General features: G+C 48.5%; 1 protein-coding gene across 2 annotated transcripts in view; it reads right to left on the bottom strand.

Annotated features, from left to right (window-relative positions):
• The window catches only part of CAMK1D (calcium/calmodulin dependent protein kinase ID), a 441,976-nt gene that overhangs the window by 37,955 nt on the left and 378,354 nt on the right, over nt 1-25,667 (bottom strand). For both annotated transcript variants that reach the window (XM_047754537.1, XM_047754538.1), the window contains exon 5: nt 19,035-19,161. In XM_047754537.1, coding sequence (XP_047610493.1) covers nt 19,035-19,161 — 127 coding nt within the window. The remainder of the gene's footprint in view (nt 1-19,034; nt 19,162-25,667) is intronic.

Raw genomic sequence — 25,667 nt, forward strand, 5'->3', positions numbered from 1 at the left:
TCGTTGAAGGGTTGAGGACAGACTTTTCAGAACATGTAAGAAGGTAGAGAAAATAAAAACAGCTCTAGCTCACGAGGCACTCAGCACTGGCGCACTGGCGGCGTTGCCTTGTCCTATCAGTTGGGATGTTTGAACTCTCCCCCCCCACCCGCCCCGAAACCACTCCAGGGGGGTGGGGCTTGGTCATCACCATTATTCCCAAGTGACAGGAGAGGACTCAGGGACTCAAAGGCCAAGTAATTCACCCAAAGGATCCAGCTGCCAAGTAGCCGCTACACCAACCTGAACTAACGGAAGAAAGTGCCCGCTGTGCTCTGGGTCTTCTTCTGGTCGTGGACGAACGTTCTCGACTTTAATCCCCCCAACGCCTCTGACAACGACCATCATCTCCCCCTGATCCCTAAGAAAAATGAGCCTCAAAGACGTTCCTTTTTTAAGGTCACACAGGCGAGAGGAACCAATTAGGATTTGAACACGACGCAATCTCACCCTTGTCCCAGCTCTTTCCACTGCGAGCTGTAGACCGTGAAGCTAGAGGGTTTCTTCAGTCTGTAAGAAAAGTCCTTCTGCAGAAAGGACTCACAGGGAAATCCTCTCATCCTGCTGCAGATAAGCACCTTCATGAGCAAGCGGGGGGGGGGTGCAAACTCCCATTGGATGTTTCTGGTTATGATGGTAAGACACCCAATCCACAGATAATCCCCAAACCTAAACTGTGGGATTCAGCCCCAATTCCTCCAAACTTCCCATCAGAATTTTTAAAAAAAATTAACATGAGCAGAAGAAATGCATTTGTACATTTTTTCTGCTAAAAGGCAGCCCAGAAAGCAGGCCTGACTCCTAGAAAGACCCGATCCTCTGCTCTCCTGCGCAAGCCCTCCTCGCAGTTTTCCAGCCCTGTGGGTGTGGGAGGAGGGATGCTTTCAACAAGAACCATCCTTCTTCCCATCATCATCTGTTAGGAAACAGTCCTGGCCGCCATCCACCGTTCAGCAAACAACAGAGTAACAAACACGGTTCCTGCCCAGACATCTGACGTCCACACCCCCGGGGGCAGCTGCACATCCAGTACTTTGCCTTCAGTCTGGCAAATTCGCCAGCGTTTGGGAGAATTGGGCAATGCACTGTGGAGCCCTGCAGAGCAAGCGGCTGGTTCTTTATTTTATTTTATTATTTTATTTTTGCCATTTTAGGGCCGCACCTGCGGCACAGGGAGGTTCCCAGGCTAGGGGTCAAATCGGAGCTACAGCTGCCAGCCTACACCACAGCCCCAGCAACGCCAGATCCACTCCACGTCCTCGACCTACACCACAGCTCATGGCAACACCAGACCCTTAACCCACTGAGCGAGGCCAGGGATCAAACCCACAACCTCACGGATCCTAGTCAGATCCGTTTCCGCTGTGCCATGACGGGAACTTCAACAAGCGGCTGATTTTTATGCAAGCTGGAGCTTGGGTGTTACTTGGGATGTTCAGATTCTTGAAACCATGGATGACACATCATTTTTTTTTTTTAAATGTATAAAAAGACTCCAGATTCAGATCAACAGCATGGATGTTAGGGAAAAGTTCCAAACAATTAACAGATACCAGGGTACCCACAGCAGGGGTGGGTGCTAAGTACTTGTGCCAAGCATTTCTTGTTCTCTTTGGTGTTGTGTCTAAGCTGGGTTACAGCAGCTGCAACAAAATATAAACACTGTTTAACCATCTAGAGGCAGAAAAATGATTTGCCCTCTGGCGAGGTTTTTCATTGCACTTGAACCAAAATCCAGAGGGCAGAACTGTCATGCCATGATTAAAGAAAAAAGACAAAGCAAGTTGACTTGGAAATACAATTCTCACCAACTTAAGATATTTAAAAATATGCATGATAGCACCCACACAAATGGTGTGACTTCTCTTTGCACTTGTGATATGATTCCTGGAAGCACATGTTTTGGGGGACTCTGCACAAGCCCACCTAGCTTGAAAGAGCTAACTTTTCATCTCATAGTAATTCTTGAAAAAAAAAAATTCTCAGGCAAGATTCAAAACCATCCTGACAATTTGCTGTGGCTTTGATATGGTGACTGAATCATGATGGGGGCCCTGAGATGAGCTGGAATATTCTCCCCTCTCCCTCTCCTTCTGTGTCCTGTACTCGCTATCGTTTTGCCAGCCTGTTGCATCCATCTGGTTTGTGGTCCTCTTATCATTCCCTCCATCCCTGTCAGCTGTGGAGCAGCAGGCAGTGCTGGGAGACTCCCCTTCTCTCTCTGATCTCTTTAGGGACCAGTTTTCACTCTGAGAAGCAGCCAGACTCTCTCACGTTATTTAATTGATTGTCTGCCGTTGGCAAGCACCCAGCTGTACTTCTAAAAAGTCACAGCCTCCATGGGAGCTCCCGTTGTGGCTCAGCAGAAATGAACCTGACTGGCAGCCATGGGGAGGCAGGTTCGATCCCTGGCCTCGCTCAGTGGGTTAAGGATCCGGCGTTGTCGTGAGCTGTGGTGTAGGTTGCAGACGCGGCTCGGATCCCGAGTTGCTGTGAATGTGGCATAGGCCGGTGGCTACAGCTCCGATTCGACCCCTAGCCTGGGAACCTCCATATGCCAAGGGTGCAGCCCTGAAAAGACAAAAAAATAAAAATAATAAAATAAAGTCACAGCCTCCAACTTAGAAACTTTCAAACAGCAAATGAGCTTTCAGACGGAGGGGGCCAAGAGCACCATCCCTCTGGAACCCTGGGAAGTCACGAGGGTTCTGGTCACCTCTCACCTCTTCCCTGACACTGATCAAGAATATCTGCATTAAGGCAAAAGCAGTTTCTCCTCTAATTGGACCCGGCACAAGTCACGTGCAGCGGGAGGCTGGCAGTAGCTCTGGCCACACCTTCTCCTAGAGCGGGGCTTTGAATGGAAAGAGCTTAATTGGAGCGACTGACAGAGAAAGCCGTCATCAAAAGGTGCTGTGGCTGTTGCTGATGCCATCGGCCCCGTGGCAGAGCAGGAAGGGGCTGAGTTTCCTGGCACAGCCGCAGCAAATGTCAGGGAGCAGGGCACACATGTTCCTCCCATGCATTTCAAGGCCTGGTCCCTGGGTGCTGTCAGTGGCCATCAGGGCAGCAAAGAGACTCACCCACCCAGAGGTGCTGAAGAGAGAGATGCAAGATAGGTTTTAGGTCCAACCTCCTGCCTGCCCCTTAAGGCCTGGCTGACATCAACCTTTTAGGTGGAGAAGGCAAGGGTGCCGTGGGGCAGCTTTACCCGGCTGACACGTGCGGGGCCATGACAGCTGGGTTCCCAGGTCCATGCACCCAACCTGTAACACACGAGCCTCCTACAGGGGCCACACCTAACGCATCGCACTGTCATATACCAGACGTCATGCTGCTGAAGGCAGGACCACATCTCCAGTCTGCATTTTCAGGGCTTAGTACATTCTGGTTATTCTCGAAGTGGTCATTCGACTGGACCCAATGTACTCAGCACACAAGCCAGACAACTGATTTACAAATTACCTTAGCCTCCTCGAATATTTTTAATGAGTAGCTACAGGGGAAAAAAAAAAAGAGGGTCCCAAATAAATTCTGAATTGTAAGCAACTGTCCCTTGGGAAATACCCATATTAGGTACAAGGAAGATCAATTGCTAAACACATGGCTTCGAGCAAATTATTTCTGATGTGAATTTGGAGGGGAAAAGCAGCAGAGTTAGCCCGAATTCTCTGTGTGGGGCTGTCTGTCATTCACGCTGCTCTCCTCGGAAAAGCTTTTCTCAGAGGGATTTCGGAATAACGAGTTTTAGGGCGACAGGGCAGAAAAGAGGTGCCATTAAATGGTTTCTCACAACCTCCTCCCTCCTGGTCAGATCTCAAGGCTGTTAGCCCAGTTTTCCTGGCTGTTCCCTAAAGAGACAGCAGCCCAGCTGCTTTGCCCAATTTACACCAGTAAACAGAAGTTACATCCGTGTAAACCACGCAGCCTTAGCAGAGCTGGGGCAGGGGCTACGGGAGATCTGTGGACAGCTGTTCCTTCTTACTGAGCTTACCCCACGCTCTGCGGTGAAACAGTAGCTTCAGAATTTAAAATAATTGAATTTACTGCTGTGAGCCTCACTATCAACCCACGGTGGAAAATTCCACGTGGTGAGAGCAATGCCTTCTATGAAGCAAGCTGTTTTATATTGATTTAGAGCAGGGAATTCCTGGTAAAGGGAAGGACTCCAGAGATTTCAAAATGAACAAAAAAAAAAAATTCGCAGAAACCTTTCATGTTGTTTTTAAAACAATGAAGTTGCCCATTTTCCTTACTGAAAGAGAGCGAGAAAAAAAAGCTTAACCATGTGCAAGGAGAAAGGAGGAGAGTGGCTTGCAGGGGTGGGGGCCAAGGGCATTAATTCTTGGGGCTCTAATAAAATAGAAGAGGAATTTTCCCTTTCTCTTGTGTCCAAGGATGTGCTGAGAACAGTCTCTGCAGCGAGGGGAACCTGGGATCTCAGCACGGTACCTCGGTCATCTTCCAGGTGACATGTTCTCCTCCACGAATGTTTGAGGACCACTCAGAAACAACCACTTCTAGGAGCTCTTGTTGTGGCACAGCGGGATCAGGATGTCTCTGGAGCACTGGGACGCAGGTTTGATACCCAGCCCGGCACAGTGGGTTAGGGGTCCAGCATTGCCACAACTGCAGCTCGGATCTGATCCGTGGCCCGGGAACTCCATATGCCATGGGATGGCCAAAAACAGAAACGAAAAAAACCTCAAAAAACAAAAAAACACTTCCAGTGGAAGGAGGACAAGAATGCAGTCAGGAGGGGGCAGCCCAAGGTGAGAGGAGCAGCTGGAAAAGGAGAGCCAGTGTCCAGAACCACGGTGGTGGCTTTTCTCCCTCATTCCATCATTTAATGGGCTGCCTCCCATTCCAGGCTCTGGCTTTAAGGGTAAAAACAGCACATGCGGCCCCTGTCCCCACGGTACACCTGCTCCCTGGGATGCTGAGGGTAGACAAGAGCCACAGACATAAAGCCAGCCTCAGCTGCCTTCCTAAAGATGATCAGACTCAGATAAGATCGTGGCAAGATGGGAGAGGGGTGGCTGATTTTTAAGTTTAACTCTACCAAAATCAATCTCTGAAAATACTGAACTTGCTCTAAATAAGACTCAAAAATATCCGAGGAAAAAAATATATTACTTTTAAGAGTCAAATGATGGGAAAGGTGCAAATGGAAAAGAAAGGGAAAGATACAGCCAGGGAAAGAAATCGCAGTGGCCAGCAGTGCTGTAAGAACACACCTTCAGGAGTTCCCATCGTGGCTCAGTGGAAACAAATCCGACTGGTATCCCTGAGCATGCAGGTTCGATCCCTGGCCTCGCTTAGTGGGTTAGGGATCTGGCATTGCTGTAAGCTGTGGTGTAGGTCGCAGATGTGGCTCGGATTTGATGTTGCCATGGCTGTGGTGTAGGCTAGCAGCTGCTGCTATGACTCAACTCCTATCCTAGGAACTTCCATACACTGCAGGCGCAGCCATAAAAAGCAAAAAAAAAAAAAAAGAAAAGAAAAGGAAAAGAAAGAATATGCTTTCACATTGTGCTCCAAGAATAAGGTAACAGGTCTACAGATGAAAGAGGAGGAAAGGTATGAAGGATTGTTTTGGAACTAAATCAGAGGTAAAGCATGTGAAAAGGTTGCCAGGAGGTAGGTTGTTGTAACTTAAAACAATTTTAGTTGTCTAAGCTAAAATATAAGAAGTTTTAAACTGTCAGGTTCACTGGCTTTTCAGTGAAAGAAACCTAGGATCCACCACTTAACTACATGCATGGACTTAAGTCACTTCACCTTTTGCAGCCTCGATTCTGTTCATCTGTAAAATGGGAACATTAACCTAACTTTGTTCTCTGTGTCTGTGAGTCTCTTTCTGTTTTGTAAGTTCGTTTGTGTCATATTTTCAATTTCACATATAAATGATATATGTGACTTACTTTACTTAGCATGAGAATCTCTAGGTCCATCTGTGTTGCTGCAAATGGCATTATTTCATTCTTTTTTACTGCTGTGTAATAGTCCATTGTGTATATGTACCACATCTTCTTTATCCATTCCCCTGAGGATGGACATACAGGTTGCTTCCGTGTCTTGGCCATTGTGAATAGTGCCACTATGAACACTGGGGTGCATTTCCTAATTCCCTGGAGTGTGCTGTAAAACCGCTGCCATCTGTCCCAGCTGCTGAGGCAGAGCTGACAGGACACTCAGATCAGCAGCCCCTCTACCTGTCTTGGAACAAGCGTCTGTCTTGGAACATGAGCTTGAAACGTCCAACCTACTATGTAGCCTACGCTGTCAGCAGACAGGCCACCTGTGGGCCTACAGCTTAGTCTAAGGTTCACCTGCAGCTCCTGCTGGCTGGCCCCGCCTCCCTGAGGAGGCCACGGCCAAAAGCATTTGCCTTGAACTTGATGCATGTCAGGGTGGGGAGGAAAAGGCTCTGAGACAGGAAAGCCAGTCAAGGTCAGAAGTGGTAAAGATGTCTTTTAATACCATGGCTTTTCCTAAGTGGCTTATGAAAGGAGGTCGGGGGCCTCGAAGACACGGAGACTGGATCCAAGGTCCAGTGCTCAACATGCTGGGTACTGTGACAGGCATTTGAGGAAGGAGCCTAAGGGAGGAGGAGCTGATCTCATGGGAGAGCACCGAACCTCCACGTGGGCTTTAAAGTTGGAGTGAGCACACGGAGAGGGAGGGGAGCCTCTGTCACCGCTGAGCCAGCACTGAATCAGAGGACAGACTGCGCCCCACCCAGCACATCTCAAATCCATTCTCCTTCTTTCATTTTTTAATTTTTAATTTTTATGGCTGCACCTTTGGCATATGGACGTTCCAGGGAAGGGACCAAATCTGAGCCACAGCTGCAGCAATGCCGGATCCTTTAACCCACTGCGTTGGGCTGGGGATCGAACCTGAACCTTTGCAGCGACCCGAGCTGCTGCAGTTGATTCTTAACCCGCTGGGCCACAACAGGAACTCCAGTGAATGCATTCTCTTTCTGTGCCTCAGTTTCCTGTCTTGAAGGGTATGTTCCAGAGTTAGCTCTTATGTGTGCTCACCTGCAGAGCTGCAGGTATCCCCTCATTCTAAGGTGCACGGTCACCCCTCAGTATCTGCAGGGAATGGGGTCCAGAACCCTGTGCTGCCGAAGTCAGAGGATGCTGAAGCCCCTCACCTAAGATGGTACAGTACTTGCATGTAACCCATGATATCCTCCTGTAGACGTTAAATCATCTCCAGACACCCTGAAATACCTAATGCAGCAGTTATGCTCTGTAAATCATCGCTGGCGTGCAACAAATGCAATGTCTGTTTGGGGAGCTTTCCGGCAAATAAAAAAAATTTTTTTGATCTGCACCTGGTTGAGACTGAGGGTGTGGAACCATGGATCCAGACGGCCACGATACTGCTAGGAATTTGTGCCCAAGGCTGGACACCTGACTTGATTTCCACAGGTAGTGAGAAAGGGACACAGCTCCTTTGCTGGTGGGTAAGTGGACAGTCTCAAGCCAAACGTGATATGGTTCCCAAGAGTTAGTGAGTGACACTGTGCGTCACTGAGGTGGCGAAAAGGATCCTGGTAAAGAGCTGGCCACACTCATTACCATATACAGAGAATCACCAAGGACCTACTGCAGAGCACAGGGAACTACATGCAATGTCTGTAACAACCTGTAAGGGGAAAGAATCTGAAAAAGAATACACACACACACACCCATATGTATGCACATATTATGTATACGTGTGTATATATATAATATAAAACTCAAATCATTTACCATCCACCTGAAACTAACACAACATTGTAAATTAACTATACCTCAAAAAAAAAAAAAAATCAGTGGGAGAGAAACAGGACCTTTCTACGCAGTAGTGATCTGCTCAGAGATGGTAAATAAGATTCTAAAGCTCAAGGAAAATAAAATTCAGGCACACAGCCTGGCGCAGAATCCAGCCTCGGTAAGAGCTACAACGATGGGGTGGTACTGCGTGGGCTTCGATCTGCTTCCCGTCAGCAGCATTTTCAGCAGGAGGGTAATTAAAAACAAAAGAAAAGAAATAAGATCAGGAGGGGCTTTGTGGCGAGCATCTTACTAAACAGGTGCTGCTTTACCTGGGTTCAGAGTGTCTGGATTGTTCGCAAATGAACACACAACTGAAATACAGAATCACTGCTTGCCTGTGGTTTGCCTCCAGCCCGAAGTCACAGAGAAGAGCAGAAGGTCCTGGGCTAGCTCCATGCTCTTTCATGGGTTATAGGTGCCTTTGCTCTTTCTCGTCCTCTCCAAGAGTTGTAATTTACTAAAAATGCATCGCGGAAGGGCAGCTCACTCAGATTTTCCTAGTAGCTTCTTGAATTTTACCACAGGCATGAAGAATCCCCGTGAAGGCCCCATCCTGGTTTCTCATTACCAGTCTGCTCCGAGCTGGGTTACTATTTAAATGCGACCAAAGCCAGAATGTGGCTGGTGGGTGGTGGAACGAGGCAAAGAGACGGGAAGGGAGTGGAACACGAGAGGGCAGCTGGTATCTGGTGTTTGCAAATGTGGGAGAGACCTGGAACTCAGTGAGACGGAGGAGGCAAAGTGTTTGGAGCAATGTGGCAGCACAAAACACCGTCACGTGTTCCCTGCAGGTTGTCCCTGGATGCGGCCTCCGCCCTAAGGGATTTGTGACCGCAGAGGGATGGCAGCTTTGCACTGGGGCCCGTCCTCACTTCTGAAATCTGATGAGCTACCCTTCGCCATCAAGAAGACGGTTCTGGTCATTCCAATGTTTTGGTTTATAGTCGTCAAAAGAAAAAAAAAAAAAAAAAAAAGACTAAGCTACAAAACACAGCAGAGCTTCCTTCCTGCCCACCACCGCAAAATGGTACCAGTTTAGAAACCATGAAACTCCGTCCCAGTATTCAAGTATTTAGGGAGGAGTCCTTGAGAAATTCCAGAACGTTAGAGGGTGTTTTCCAAACAGTGTTAAGAGGGATTTAGTGGGATGGACACGTGGAGGCTCCTCCGGGCAGGGCTGGGTTTACTTTGCCCACGTTCTGACCATGAACTTTTGCCTTTGTCCATACTCACTAGGTCAAGGTTAATAATAAGCCCTACTAGTTTCCCCAGATGGGGGGAGGGCCCTGTTCTCTCTGACAAGTGGGGTCTGGAGGCAGTGCCCGGTGTGATGAAACGGTGGCTGTCAGTTGCCCCTGAGGAGCTGCTAAGAGAGAAGGAAAGCGGAAGTTCTCATCCGGGTCTCCCACCTCCCCATCTGTGCCCTGGGTGACAACTTATCAGTTACATAAAGTCCTGTCTCAACACTAACAGACTCAGAGGGGGAGAACAATGATGTAATGCTCAGAGCCGTGTAGTAAAATATGATATTTAAATGAAGAATAAATAAAAACCAGCTCTCTGGGACAGAAGAGGGAAGATGAAAGCATTAGACCCAGAAGATCTATGGGGAGAGATAACTGCATGACTTAGCTCACTCAAGAGGACAGAGATGGATACTGTCAACTTAATTAAATTTTTCTTGTCTGTTGTAAGATGGGAGAATTAAAGGACAGCAATATCCTCGACACATGGATATTTCCACACTTCAAGGATGCCAAGTCACACATCTGCAGAAGTGCAGAATGGTAGAACCAGAAAATCATCATGGCGGCCCATCAGTTCAGCACGCTTGCTTTACACACGAGAAAGAGAACCCAAGAGTTTAAGAGAAGGGTTCAGGCCTTCCTTGCATCTAACCAATGGCAGAGACAGAATTTTTTTAAATTTTTTTTATTAGGGCCGTACCCTGGGCATATGGAGGTTCCCAGACTAGGGGTCTAATTGGAGCTGGAGCCGCTGGCCTGCGCCACAGCCACAGCAATGCAGGATCCAAGCCTCGTCTGCAACCTACACCACAGCTCACGGCAATGCCGGATCCTTAACCCACGGAGTGAGGCCAGGGATCAAACCCGCAACCTCATGGTTCCTAGTCGGATTCGTTTCTGCTGCGCCATGACGGGAACTCCAAGAGATAGAATTTTTCATTCAAGCCCCACCACTGTGATATGAAGAACAGACTTGTGGTTGCCAAGGGGAATGGGGGAGGGAGTGGGATGGACCGGGAGTTTGGGGTTGGTAGGTGAAAACCATTACATTTAGAATGGATGAGCAATGAGGTCCTGCTCTATCGCGCAGGGAACTACATCCAATCGCCTAGGATAGAACATGATGGAAGATAGTATGAGAAAAAGAATGTGTGTCCATATATATACATTTATATGCCTGGTCACTGTGCTGTACAGCAGAAATTGGTGCAACACCGTAAATCAACTATAATAAAAAAAATAAAAAAGACCCACTGCTGTGACTGCCACCAACTCCAGGCTGGGTGGCTTTGAGAACTGCCCCTTATCCCAACCTGGTTCCTGGAACCCCTGGTTTCCAAGATCTCATCCGAACTGCAAGCCCTTTATGAAGCTTTAAAAATGCAATGATCCCATGTGTTAAAAGTGTTCCTCTCATAGCGAACAAAAAATATGCCAAGAATGTTGACCTGTGCTCTCCATTTCCATTTAGAAGAGAATGCAATGAAACTTGTTTGAGCTATTTTAGACAAGCTAAGCTGGGGTCAGACCAAAGACTTCTGCAATGTCTATGCGGGCAATTAAGTTATGGGAAGAAGCTGGAAGGACTTCTTACCCACAGTTGAAGGAACCTAACAATTAGTCAACTTCTCAAGAAGCAAGATGTGGCTCTGCTTATAAACACAATGATGGATCAGACAGAAATGCTCCTTCCTCTTTCTGAGTAACAGCCAACAATGAAAGGTGCTCCCTGGTATGCTCTCCAAACAGAATATTGCAAAGTGATGGATGGTCCCTCAAAGAGGCTTAATGAAAAAAGAAAGTCTCGTCTCCCTCAAAGGCCAGCATCACACAGCAGTTACAAGTCTCACCACCCCAGCCTTCTTGCTCTTTCTGAAAGGGAAGTTTGCAATTTCTGAGAAAGAAAGACCTATTCTTGGGAAGAATAAGTAAGAGGATATACTTGGCCTCCTCTAAGGCACTTTGTCACTTAGTCCAGAGATAAAGCTTCCAAGTTCTTTTAACAGAGCTTAATTTTCTTTCAGAAACCAGGACAACTAGACTCATAGAATCTGTGAAACACAGCAATGGGTAAATGGCAACGGCGAGAAAGAGACAGCAGGCTTTCCTCTCCCCAGTGGAAGGACACGTGGCTGCCGTCTTCAGTCTCTTAACAGTGGGACTGAAAGGGGTGCATCCCATGATTCACTGTTTCTATTCGGTGACGCAAGAGAGCCCGTTTGCATATTCTAACTAATGCAGCAGAACGAGCCACATAAGCAATTTTACACACTTTCTTTTCTTTTCTTTTTGTTAGGGCCACACTTGCGGTTCGCAGGCTAGGGGTCTAATTGGAGCTGTAGCCACCGGCCTATAGCACAGCCACAGCAACTCAGGATCCAAGCCGTGTCTGCGACCTACACTACAGCTCACAGCAACGCCAGATCCTTAACCCACTGAGCGAGGCCAGGGATCGAACCTGCAACCTTATCGTTCCTAGTCAGATTTGTTTCCACTTCGCCACAATGGGAACTCCTGACTTTTATCTCTTATTGGCAGTGCCGAGGGGAATATTTCTATCTGATTCAATCAAATGGATTCTAAGCCCAAGTCAATACCACATTAATGGTCACCATGTTACCTGGGGAGCTGATGTCCACCAGGGGGCCCTGTCATTTCTCCTAAACTCTGAGAACTTATTTCTGCAAGTGCTCCCTCCAAGCCAAGTGAGTTGCTCACCTGCCCCAGACCCTACACACCAGAAGCAGTTCATGACCCCAACCTTTGTTCTCCTGCTTGCCTGCATCCATAACTCCCTTCATCGTGGCCTGAGTTCTATCCTTCCTTCAAACCCTGCCTCCTCTCTGAGTTTTTCTCCAGTGGTTCTAGCCCTTACTGATCCCTCTCTCACCCGTGTTTGTGAGGTGGCTCCTGAAACACGGCTGTTCCATTGCATATCACACTGCAAACACGATACCTCATATGGATCTATGCTACCCACAATATAGTGCAGGAGCTCCAGTGTTGACAGAGCCCGAGGAGTTGCCTGCAGTAGGAACTCAATATACCTGGATGGAGAAATGTCTGAAATCTCCTGGTATCAGTGACCTGACACTCGTGGACCTGGGATGGGGAGCAGGAGGAGGGCATCTCTCCCTTCTCTTTTTCATTTCATTAGATGCTCAGTGGTTCTGCACTGTTCAAATCAAAACTGGCAAAAAGGAGGCTGTGACTTCTTTGTTCAAAATCCCAAATAGCATCCCCATCTTACAACCACTGCTGGGGGGCAGGTGGATGCGGCTGTGTCCAGACCCAGGGTTGACAGCACACTGGGGTCCTCTTACAAACCTGTTTCATCCTGCCCCCAGTATTACTCTGACTACCAGGCTCTCATAGATATAATTGTTCAATTAATCCATCATTTAAGGTATCCACACACTCAGTCTTCATCTTAGCTGACTTAGTAGCCACAAGTGACACACGGCACTTCATCCTCCTGGAAGCACCTTCCAGATGCCGTACAGTCTCGGTTCTCTTCCTGCTTCACCCACTGTCCCTTCCCCGTTCCTCTGAGTTCCCAGGACTCAGCCCTGAGACCTTTCCTCTCCTCCACCTCCACCCCTGCCCTTGGCAATTCCATCCAGGCTCATGGTTTTAAAATGTGTTCCAAATACCACCCATCCCCACTACTCAAGAATTCCCTATTCGCGCATTTGCCTACTCCTCGCTAAAATTCACTTGTAGCCCCCAAATCAATATGTGGGGTGCTTTCACAGTTATTTGTAGATGGGCACAGAATGGCCAGACCTTGGCATTGTCCCAGGTGCACTCCCCCAGCTGAGGTCAAATACGGCAATGCTCTACCCTCTGTTTACATCTCACAGCTTCAACGAGTATGGTTTGCGTGATCTCACAGGTGCCACGTATTTCCATATTTTTTTGTGCACTTTGTTGATTTCATTATTAAAAATGGCCCCAGGTTGTCAGAGCTGAAGTGCTGTCAGTGCCCCCAAGCCTAAGAAGGCTGGGTGGGTCTTAGGGAGAAACTGTGTCAGATAAGCTTCATTTAGGCATGAATTTCAGGGCTGTTGGCCAGAGTTCAACAGTAATGATGTGACAATGATATTACATAAAGTGTCACTGAACAGGGCTACACATACCATAAGGTGAAGTGTTGATCAGCTGATGACAATGCAGGGACCCCAGGCTCGCAGGGACCCAACCCCATCCTCCCCCTGGAAGCAGGGCTCAGGATCTGCTTCTTCAGGGCTCAGGGTGACTTTACAGGACAGAACCACTGTGCAAAATGAGAATCACCCCACAACGCCAGACTCCTACTCCAGCTGCCTGCCTGACCTCGCAAACTTTACCAAATCTGAACCCAGACCCTGGTAGTATTTCTACAAAATGCTTCCCCCACATCTAATTAAAGGCAACTGCACCGTTCTAGGTGCTCAGGCCAAAAACCTTGAAAACATCCTTTTCTTTTTCTTCTTCTTCTTCTTCTTCTTCTTCTTCTGAGGGCTGCACCTGCAGCAGGTGGAAGTTCCCAGGCTAGGAGCTGAATCAGAGCTGCAGCTGCCAGGCCTATGCCATGGCAACACGGGCTCTGAGCTGCATCTACAACTTAAGCCACAGCTCACAGCAAGGTCGGATCCTTAACCCACTGAGTGAGGCCAGGGATCAAACCTGCGTCCTCATGGATACTAGTCGGGTTCTTAACCTGCTGAGTCACAACAGGAACTCTGGAAATATCCTTGACGTCTCTCTCTCCAATCCTACCTTTAGTTTTTCAAAAAGTCTTCTTGACATATGTGGAATCTGACAACATCTCATCACCTCAACTCTGCTGAGCTGGCCCAGCCCCCACCATTTCTCACTTGATGATTTTAGAGCCTTCTAATTGGCCACTTTCTTTCCATTCTGATCCTGCATCCCTGTCACCTCTCCTTATCCCACCTGTCCCCCACAGGGATCCTGCTAAAGGTTCCATAATTTCATGCCTTACTCAGAACCCTCCAACAGCTTCCCACCACCTGTAGTCTTCATAATGACTTCGACATCCTGGTCTGCACACGCTCTGCCTGCTACTCATCTGACTTCCTCTTTTCTCACCTGCACCTGCTGCTTACCCACACACTCCTGCCTCAGGGCCTTTGCACCATCCTTCCACGGCTCCTTCATGTCATCAAATCTCTACCCCACCATCACCTTGAACAGTGTTGTAACGACAACCCCTGGAGTTCCCACTGTGGCACAATGGGAATGGGGGGTTATTTCTGCAGCTCCAGGACACAGGTTTGATCCCCAGCCTGGCCCAATGGGTTAAGGATCTGGCATCACCAATGATGGTGTTAAGTCACAACTGCGGCTCAGATGAGATCCCTGGCCTGGGAATGCCATGTGCCAAGGGAGGGAGGGAGGAGGGGGGAGGGAGGAGGAAGGAGGGAAATGACAACCCTAGACACACACACCCCTCCATTCTCTCTCTCTCTTTTTTTTTTTTTTGTCATTTTGCCATTTCTTGGGCCGCTCCTGCAGCATATGGAGGTTTCCAGGCTAGGAGTCCAATTAGAGCTGTAGCTGCCAGCCTACGCCAGAGACACAGCAACGCGGGATCCGAGCCCCGTCTGCGACCTACACCACAGCTCACGGCAACGCCGGATTGTTAACCCACTGAGCAAGGGCAGGGATCAAACCCGAAACCTCATGGCTCCTAGTCGGACTCGTTAACCACTGCACCACGATGGGAACTCCTCTCTTTTCTGCTGTATTTTTCTCCAAAGCACTCATCGCATCTAAGATACTAATTATATATACTCATTAGTATGTATACTATTAGTACATATATATATGATATATAGTATACATATTAGTATATATTATATACTATACAATATACATTAATATATATTGTGTATTATATATTAAAATGTATAGTATAGAACATATTTTATTATATATTATATAGTATATACTATATATAGTAATATATATAATTAGTATATATATAGTTTATATATATATATATTAGTGTGTGTGTGTGTGTGTGTGTACAGTTTGTTTTTTGTCTTTTTTTTAGGGCCACACCGTGGCATATGGCAGTTCCAAGGCTAGGGGTTGAATCAGAGCTGTAGCTGCTGGCCTATGCCATGACCACAGCAACAAGGGATCCTTACTTAACTCACTGAGCACGGCCAGGGATTTGAACCTTCATCCTCACGGATACTAGTCAGGCTCATTACCGCTGAGCCATGATGGGAACTCCGATACTAATTCATATATCTAGTTGTTTGCTTATAGTCCGTCTCCCTCTCACTCAAATTCAAGTACCATGAGGCTTGGGATTTTACCTGTTTTTTTTTTTCTTTCTACTGATACATCCCCAGTGCCCAGAACAGAAGGTAGGCACTAAATAAGTAATTCTTGAATGACGAATAATGCATCACTTGCCATCCATTATTCAATTCACCTGTAAGCCCTCTGTCTCTCACAAGACTGTGAACATTTTGAGGTCAGAGACTCTGTTTATATAATTCATATTTGTATTCTTCACACCAAACTACCATGCATGACGCATAACAGGAATTCAATAAATGCACTCTGAATGAATGGAAGGGGAGCAAAGCAAAATAGGCTAATTTTCATGAACCTTAGGTTTTTATTCAATTCAGCAAGCATCTGTGCAAAGATGAGTAAGACACGGCCCCTGCTCTGGTGGAGTAGGAGAGAGACACAGGTAAATAAGGACCCTGATGCAATGTGAGCAGAGCCCTGATGAGAAAAGGAAAAGAAACAGGGTGACAAAGGAGAAGATGGGTGTTGCAAAAGCAATAAAAGAGGGTCACAGAAGCTGGGCTTTGATGGCCGAATAGGAGATTGCCATGCAAACCGTGGGGAGGAATTAGCCCAAGCCCAGTTGCTCACTGTCCGAGGCAAGTCTACGCAGACACAACTCCCCAGTGTTGCCCCTTCCTTCTCTAAATGGGCTCCCAATAAATACGAACAAGTGGAATTGCTCTGTTCCCATATGGTCTTCCTCTGTCCCTCCCCACTCAACGCAAACTCTGTATCTGATAACAGAACTGCCTGACGGCTCCCCTCGCTGCCATTTAGGGTAATAAGGGCAAAGGTCACGTGCAAACATGGTTCCCTGTCCCCAGACTCAGCAGCGTCTGACAGCTAAACAGAACCAGACTGCTCGGACGGCAGCCACTTAGAATCCCAGAGAAACTGCCATTCTGCAAGCTCTGCCAAGATGTAAAAGAAGCAGAAATCAATTTAGAAAGTGCTAGAGCTTTCCAACGTCAGCGCCAAAGTCGAGAGCGGTGTGATGTGCATGTAAATAGGACATTCACTGTCGGAGCCGCCGTCCTGAAGGCCGAGCTGGGTGGTTACAGCATCCTCAGCTTCCTCGCCCAGCGTGGCCTGCACGGCAGCCCCTGAACTGAGCAGTGCCATTCTGGCCAGGACACTGGACCCCATGACCTCACAGGCTGTCCATCTTCCGATGCCTATGATTCACCATGACTGGACCAGGCTTTTTTCCACCCCATCTTTTAAGAGAAAGGAGTATAAGCTTGTCCCATTCGTTTTTATTTGCAGCTTGGCTGATGGCTTGGACCAAACAGGGGAAATCACACACACACTCACACTCACTGTCTGCACTCACCTTTCCACCCACAGTCCCCACCTCTGGACATACATGTGCATCTGCACATGTGTCTCACACCACAGCCAGCATTCTGAGCCCCCCGACGGGGTCCAGGCTCTTCCTGAATGCACCACGTTTCTGTCCCAGGACAGGGAGTGCTCATCCTGCCACGAATCTCCAACAGATGTGCTGGCTTCTTAAGGATGATCAGAACCATCTTCCCTCCTCTGTCCAGTGCAGATACACAACCCAGAGACAAAGTCCCCCCCTGCGACAGCCAATGGCTAAGACCCCATCTTCTCCTCCCTCCCACATCAGTACCATCTCGAGCTCCTCCTGAACCTGCTGCTTCCTTCCCTCCTCCCCCACTCTCTCTTCCCTTCACATCTGTTCTTTTCTCCTCTGTGTTCCTTTAAAAATGCAACACCTGTGACCTGACAGTGGCGACCTAACACCCATTATCATTCAAGCTCCTGAAGGGCCCTGAGGTGCCTCTGAAGTCATCTGGAGTTTCCCACAATGCTCTGGGCCCCACATCTGCTTCGTGTGAGGCCAGCTGCTCTCAGTTTGCCTGGGAGAGGCACGTGTTTTGGTTGTACCCCAAAACAAAGAGGCCTGCATTGGTCACATAACATCATCTCCTCGCCTTCAGGGCAGGCTTACTCTTTCCACTAAGAAAAGCCATCATGGTTTGTATGGGAAGAATTCAGCCCCGGCCTCTTTTCCAAAACTCTGTTCCAATCTCAATTTCTCCTGCTCTCAGACCTTCCTAGCCTTTTCTCTCCCCAGGCTTTTTCCTCCTTAGGGTTTTGCACAAGCTGATGCCTTTACTCTGTCTGCTAACCTTCCTTCCCATGGCTGGGGCTGCTTCTCATCATAAAAGTCAATGCTGGAATCTCCTCCCTGTCCCCTTAACCAGCTGGATTCCCCCCTCACACCTGTAATTCTATTGCCTGCCCCAGATGATCTGAAACGCCCCTCTTCGCCTGTTTCTTCGCTGTCATTCCCAACTAAAATGTAAGCTCCATGAGGGCAGGTGCCCGTCTCACCCACTGTATTCAGCTGGGGGCCTAGAACAGCATCTGGCATGTAGCAGGCACTTGCTGGATGAATGAATAGTCATGTAAATGGAAGTCTCAAAAACTACATACACAGTTGCCACGGCCTTTTTTCCGGGCCTCCAGCAGATGGAAAAGGATGCTCCGTAGGTGAGTGTTCAGATCTGCTATAGCTCTTTCTACACTTTGCGTTTTGGGACAAACGATGCGGGGTTTTGATTTTAAGGAAAGCTTAATTCTTGGCTCCTCCAGGACAGATCAGGATTTGGGGATTCTGTTTATTTACTTATTTATTTTACAACTGCACCTGCAGCATATGGAAGTTCCCAGGCTAGGGGTCAAATCAGAGCTGCAGCTGCTGGCCTACACCACAGTCACAGCAACACCAGATCCAAGCCGCATCTGTGACCTACACTGTAGCTCAGACAACACCAGATCCTTAACCGACTGAATGAGAACAGGGATTGAACCCGGATCCTCACAGATACTATGTCGGGTTCTGAACCTGCTGAGCCACAACCAGAACTTCAGGATTGAGGAACTGTAGAGTGACTTAGCCAAGATGTGAACCAGATTCCTCTTATCAATATTTTCTTTCTACCTGGCTCTACTTCAACATTTTAAGTGCTTTATTGTGTCTGCATCTTACTGTTCTCTCCGGGGGTCACCTTAAGTCACGTGGAAATTCGGATCCAGGTGCCCTATTTCTGGTCTTAGAACCTGGGAATTTATCCCAATCCATCTCTGGCCTCCAGTCAGGCCCACAACTCAAATCAAACAGGATTTCTACCCAACTATTAAGAGGTTTCCAGGGAAATCCCTTTCCTTCAAACTCTCAATCTTTTTTTTTTTTTTTGTCTTTCTTTCTTTTCTAGGGCTGCACCCACGGCATGTGGAGGTTCCCAGGCTAAGGGTCTAACCGGAGCTGTAGCCAGAGCCACAGCAAAGCAGGATCCGAGCTGCGTCTGCAACCTACACCAACAGCTCACGGCAATGCCAGATCCTTAACCCACTGAGTGAGGCCAGGGATTGAACCGGCAACCTCATGGTTCCTAGGCGGATTCGTTAACCACTGAGCCATGACGGGAACTCCCTCTCAATCTTTTTAATTCCTCTCTTAAGGGAAAAGAAGCCAGGTGTGATCATGCACCAGGCTCCAACAGTTAAGACACCGGATCAATCGGACAAGCGGGAAAACACACGTCGTGGCGGGGGTCCTTACCGACGTAGCCTGGGGTCCCACAGGCTGTGGACATCACGTCTCCTTTGCCTTCCATTTTGGACAGTCCAAAGTCACTGATCATTATTTTGGACTCCTCATCTTGACTGTAGTACAACAGGTTTTCGGGCTAGAAAAAAAAAGTAGGAAAGGAATGGATACACTGTGCCGAAAGCTGGGTTAATGGGGGAGACGCGTCAACCCACCAAGACGTAATCACAATGGACAAACGGACTTGACCTTCAGACACAATAAATACATTAAGAAATAGTGTTTAGCAAAAATGATGCTGGGGGCCTTATGTAGTATTAGGTACCTATGGGTTTTCAATAATGTTAGTCCTTTTCCCTTATAAGTATTTCTTTCTTCTTAATGAAATTGAACCATTTATTGAGGCAACTAGAAAGCCCATGCCTCTCAGACTTGTCCGTTCATTTCTTGGGTTAGGAGAAAGGCGATTCCCAGAAATAAAACTGCTTGAGCAGGTGTCATTCTATTTCCATTTTTCCCGACCCTTGTCAGCATCCTGTCTCCAACCTAAGGGTCTCCCCCCCCCCCACCCTCGAGGACATTCTGTGTCCCGTAGCTCTGGCAGAGCCACTTCTCCCTTTCCTGAGCCCGGTGACATCCACTCCCTGGGAAGCAGGGGGATATCAACATGGAATGAACCGGAGATGGAAGCCCCAGCGCCTTCTCGCCAAGTGTCCTTAAGAACTCTACGCTTCTGCTTGTGCTTCTGTAGAATGAGGGTCGTGATGGGTCCTCGTTTGCTCCTGACTGTAAACGTCAGAGCTCAGGTTGCAGTAACGCAGGACACGCAGCAAAGATCCATTTCCAGCTCCCGTCTCCACTCTAGTTCTGCACATCGGCGGCCCCTCGGTGGCATCTACGTAGGAGGGGTTGAAGCCGGGGAGACAGCGAAATTTCGTTTGCGGGACACCCTGTGGATAACTGGGAGTCCAGTTCTGGCAAGAAGGGGGCGGAGCTTATGGAGACCCAGGGAGATGTCACAGCCTCGGAGATTGTATCTGCATGTTTTTATTCTTCAAAGTTGCTTCAATTAATTGTTGTTGCTGAGGTTGAGACACGATCAGGGACCTCTGCTGTCATCCAGTAACTTCTCCCACTGGGGAGATCCTGAAGACGCACCCACTAAGTGAGCACATGTCTCATCTGCACCAAACCTTGAGGAATAGGCAACGGGGAGGAATCTGCCCCGGGAAACTCACTTCCCCACAACACTTTCCACTGGTTCTCCCTCCAGCAGTCTCTCCTGTCACTGGTTCATGGGCGATCTTTGGTTCCCAAGTATTGAATTTTAGGACCTATTCTTATGCAGAGTGACGAGACTGTACAGACAAGTCCAGAAACGCGTTGAGTTAACTGTGAGGAGCCACTGTTCCCTCCGTAGGCTGGAGTTCAGGGCCAGGCCTCTGGACGTGAGAATCCACGGGGGATTCTGCAGAACAACCACTGCTGGGAGGACACCAATCAAGACTTCCTCCTGGACCAAACTTCCCCAACTGGCCTCCACCTTGACCTCCTCTGTCCTTTGTGCCCTTGCCCAGCCTGTGTAGGCCAGTGTGTGCAAGAGTCCTGCTACCTCCATGTACAGAGAACCCCTCGCCCCCGGTACCTGATCAAGCCCCACCGCCAACTTTGACGTCATTAAAAATAAAGTATTCAGACACCTGCTGAACATCACTAGACTCTGTTGGCGGCGGGACCAACCCAGTGGGAGGTACCAGCAGGAGAGAAGATTTGACTCAATCCACACAACAAGGACAAGTGGAGATAGAAAGCCCAGGAGCTGGGTGGGCGTTGACGGATGGGCAATTACTAAGAAGGGTGAGAGGGATTCTGGCTCCACCAACTCAAGGCGTTTTGCAGAAAGCAGGTGCAGGTGCTCAGGTGTGGAGGGTGGGGGATGAGGACCTGGATGAGATAGCAAGGCTGGGGGATTCTTCCGGAGGTGACTCAGTGGCACCCTTGCTAAGACTGGATGGCGTGGGCAGAGCCAATGGACTAAGGATGGAGCCCCAGGTCAGAAAGCAGACTCAGAGGGGCCTGACTCCGTGTGGTCAAAGGAGAGAGTCTGTCAATGTCTAAGTCGGTGGCCAGACCTGAATGAGAATCCCCACCCTGGCTGTCTCCTCTCAGTAATTCCCCACCCGTGACCCCTCCGTCTACCCAGTGGCTGGATATGCCCACATGTCCTTGCTGAACGCGGGGTGAAACCCAACTCCTTCTCCCAATACCATGCCCTTCGTGCTGTCATCTGGAATAAAGCCTTCCATACCATTTTAACACGTGTCAGAAGCTTTTTTTTTTCTTTCTTTAACAGAAACCCAAAGGAAAAAGTACTCCCCTTCTCCCCAAATAATGAGATGAAAAGGAACGGCACTTCCCACTCACAGTGTCATTAATTCCGTGGACGAAGCATGAGATTGGAAGAAAGTCAAAAGTATGCCTGAGGATGAGTTTTTTCAATGAATCCTTATTGTCCTTCAAAGGCTCATCCCTAAACAGTCACAGGAACCATGAAGCACGTGCACTGTTTGGTTAGATTATGTCCCTCTGCTTTCTAAGCGTTGTTCTTATTTGCGCTATTAACTGCCCCGCTTTATTCTGTTTTAAAACTCATTGAAAGGAGTTCTTGTCATGGCGCAGCGGAAACGAACCTGACCAGTATCCACGAGGAGTCAGGTTTGACTCCTGGGCTCACTCAGGGGCTTAAGGATCCCACGTTGCTGTGAGGTTTTGTCTTTTTAGGGCAGCCCTCACAGCATATGGAAGTTTCCTGGTTAGGGATCGAATCGGAGCTGCATCTGCCGGCCTACACCACAGCCACCGAAGCTCAGGATCCGAGCTGTGTCTGTGACCCACACCACAGCTCACGGCAACACCGGATCCTTAACCCACTGAGTGAGGCCAGGGATCGAACCCACATCCTCATGGGTCCTAGTCTGATTTGTTTCTGCTTTGCCATGATGAGAACCCCTTTCAATGAGTTTTAAAACAGAATAAAACAAGCTAATCAATAGCGCAAATAAGAACAACGCTTAGAAAGCAGAGGGACATAATCTAACCAAACAGTGCACGTGCTTCATGGTTCCTGTGACTGTTTAGGGATGAGCCTTTGAAGGACAATAAGGATTCAATTATGGGTGCAGAGAGGACTTTTTTCCTTAAGTTTCTGACTTTTAATTTGCCTGTCCCAGGACTTCTGCAGCTATGAAGTCTGCATGTCATGCTACTAGACAGGGCTGCATCCAGGCAGGAAAATGGCCTGAGAGCCAAAAAGCTCTCCTTAGACCTTCCTCCTATAGGAGATTCAGCTGATCAATAAACTGCTCTTCTGAAGGACCGTTACCAGGGAGGGTTCGACTGACTGGCCATTTGCAGCCCAGGTCAATACTTTTAATTGTGTCAGGACTTGGTAAACGTGGCAGGGGTTTCCTCAGGGGACAGTGGGGGAACAGGGAAGAACGTGGGAGGTGAGATGGGCGCAGGGATAATCTGAGTGGAGGCCCCTGCTCGGCAGCAGGATGGCCGTGGGGAGTGGCCGTGGGGAGCGGCTGGTGGGGCGGGGGGAACGGATCTTATATTTCTGCCTGGGGTCTTCTGAGGCCCAAGACTCACTTGAAAAATTATTTTTCTATATTTTATGGCAGGCAACTGGTGGCCAGGCAACTGGTGGCCATTACTTGATTTGTGATGTCAATTCCAACTCTTGTTTGTTTGTTTGTTTGTTTGTTTCTTGGGCCGCACCTGCAGCATCTGGAGCTTCCCAGGGTAGGGGTCGAATGAGAGCTGCAGCCGCCGGCCTCCGCCACAGCCACAGCAACTCAGAATCTGAGTCACATCTGAGACCTACACCACAGCTCACAGCAACGCCAGATCCTTAACCCACTGAGTGAGGCCAGGGATTGAATCTGCATCCTCATGGATCCTAGGTGGGTTAGGAAACCACAGAGGCATGCGGGAACTCCCAATTCCAACTCTTCAGTAGTTCACATAATGACTCTTTTTTATTTTTCTTTTTGGGCCTCCCCTTGGCATTGGAATCCCAAGCCAGGGATCAGATCTGAGCCACAGTCATGACCGAAGCCACAGCTGTGGCGATGTCAGGTCTTTAACTCCCTGTCCCGGACCGGGGATCGAACCTGTGTCCCAGCGCTCCAGGGATGCTGTGAATTCCATTGTGCCACAGCAGGAACTCCTCACATAACTTTTGAAAAGATCGGAATCAACACATCCTGTAAAGTTAGTGTTATATATACATAATCATACTCCTAATCCAATGACCCTTTACTGGGGACAATCTTGCCCCCCAGGGGACATCTGGCAGTGCCTGGAGACACTGTTGGTGGTCAAAACTTCAGAGTGGGACAGGTATCTTAGTGGGGTGCTGCTCAACACCCTATCAGGCCCGGCCAGCCTCTACCCTAAAAAGAATGATCCAGCTCCTCATGTGAACAGCGCAGCCCTCCCTCCCCAAGGAGGCAGTAGTGGCCAAATCCTTCGCTTTGAGAAAAGGACAATTGATTGTCTCTAGTAGCTTCCTGGGCAAGAAGACCCAAGAATCCCTTTTAGAAGGGAGGAGGCCGTATATCCACGTTGGTGGGGAGGCAGTTTCCGAAACTGTGCCCTGATCTGAAATTAACCCAAGCGCGTTCTCCATTACCCTGGCCTAGGTCACAGGATTTAATTTTCTCAGCAGTTTATGAAAATTTAATTTTCCAACCCCAGCTTCCTCCATTGAGATCAAACTTTTTGTGCTTCTGAAAAGAGATCCCCAAAAGGTCCTAAAATGGCAATGTTCTTTCCGCAAATATAAGCCCGGTGATCTTGGAACGCTACAGGCTGGGAATCGCACGTACTCCAAAAGTGTGACCTGGTGTAAAACCCTATCTCCGCGTAGCCAGTCTATACTTCTGAAGGGAAAATGAACACCGCCCACCCCGGGGATGGCTCATCTGCTCAGAAATGATTTCTTGTAACTACCTGGCATGTCCACGGTCACCAGACTAACTTGTTCAGGAGGAGATGCCTGCTGTGTCCTGGCAGCACACAAATGGCATCTGATGAGGGCATAAGGGAGCAGAGAAGTGCCAGGTCGCCTTAGCTAGCCCTCCCCTGGCCCTCTGAAGGACTGTCGGGTGTCAAAGATTAACTACGCATGCTCACAGCCCATTCACCCATCAAGAAGCCTGCAAAGAGCAAAGGCCGCAAGAGCTCCATTGACACCCCTAAATTCCCTTGTTCTTCAAGTGTAGCTTCCAGACCGACGTCAGCATCACCTGCAAACCCCCCAGAAAGGCAAGATCCTGGGCCCTGCGGCAGACCTGCAGAATCAGAACCTCTAGGGTAGGGATGCCATCTGTTTTCACAAGCCCTCGGGATGAGTCTTGGGTAGCCTAACATTTGGGGAGCCACGATCCTAGTTGATGGAAGTGATAACGTGGAGAAAAGAGAAAATCTGACAGTGAGTCCTTATGAAAGGAAAAGCTACACCATTTTATACCTGGACACCCAGTTCCAGATAATGGGTGGGTGTTAAAATTCCCTTTTAACACACGTTGATGATTTATTTTTAAATTGATTTAGATTTTGCCTATAGTTGTGTATAGTATAGCTTCAATACAATATAATCCCCGTGTTTCTGACCGGAAGGATAATCATGTGGGCTGGGGTGGCAGGTCCCTCTTGCCTGGCACAGGGGGCGCTGGGGCTGGACCTGTAACTGCTGCAGAATGAAGCCACTCCTTTTTTTTTTTTTTTTTGCTTTTTAAGGCCTGACTCCCAGCATATGGAAGTTCCCAGGCTACAGCTGCCAGCCTACAGCACAGCCACAGCAACACAGGATCCAAGCCACATCTATGACCTACACCACAGCTCACGGCAACGCCAGATCCTTAACCCACTGAGCAAGGCCAGGGATCGAACCGGAGTCCTCGTGGATACTAGTCAGGTTCATTACCACTGAGCCACGACGGGAACTCCAGAATGAAGCCACTTTAGAGCCTTGGGCCCACAATGTCGCTTTTTTCTGTTCCTCAAATTGATATGTTCCATACCTACCCCTGGTCCTGTGATACCTACCCATCCCCAAGGTGACCAAGGCCCAGATCCTCTCAATGTCATTGGCGAAGGCAAAGGTAAGAATGGAACCTACAGGTCTCTGTAAAGGTTCTGATTGTGGGCGATGTAACCTAGCCTTCCCAATAACCTTCTATATCCTTTCTCTCTCATCTCCCTCCCTCTGCCTACTGCTCTGTTCCTTTCATGTGGTGTGCTGTGCTGAAGCAGGGCTGGCATCAGAAAAAAACTAAAGAACTGCATGGGGCAAAAACTCTCCATGGCCTCTGTGCCTTGAACAGAATTACGTTTTAGATAGGCTTGAACCTACATAAAACCTACCTCTTCAGGGCCCTTTCGCTGTATCACAGTTATAAAATGTCCCACCCAGTGGCCATCCCTCTTGATCTTTATCACCTTCCAAGCTACTTCTGGGTCCCCAAGTCCCTGACAGCAGTACACAAAGCCCACCATTCATGCCACCCACGTCTGCATCAAAGCAACTTCATCCCTCCTCTGGAGCCAGCCTGCTCTGGACAGGTGCACTGGGGGTTG

Source organism: Phacochoerus africanus, chromosome 12 (assembly GCF_016906955.1).
Source record: "Phacochoerus africanus isolate WHEZ1 chromosome 12, ROS_Pafr_v1, whole genome shotgun sequence".
Taxonomy (NCBI): Eukaryota; Metazoa; Chordata; class Mammalia; order Artiodactyla; family Suidae; genus Phacochoerus; species Phacochoerus africanus.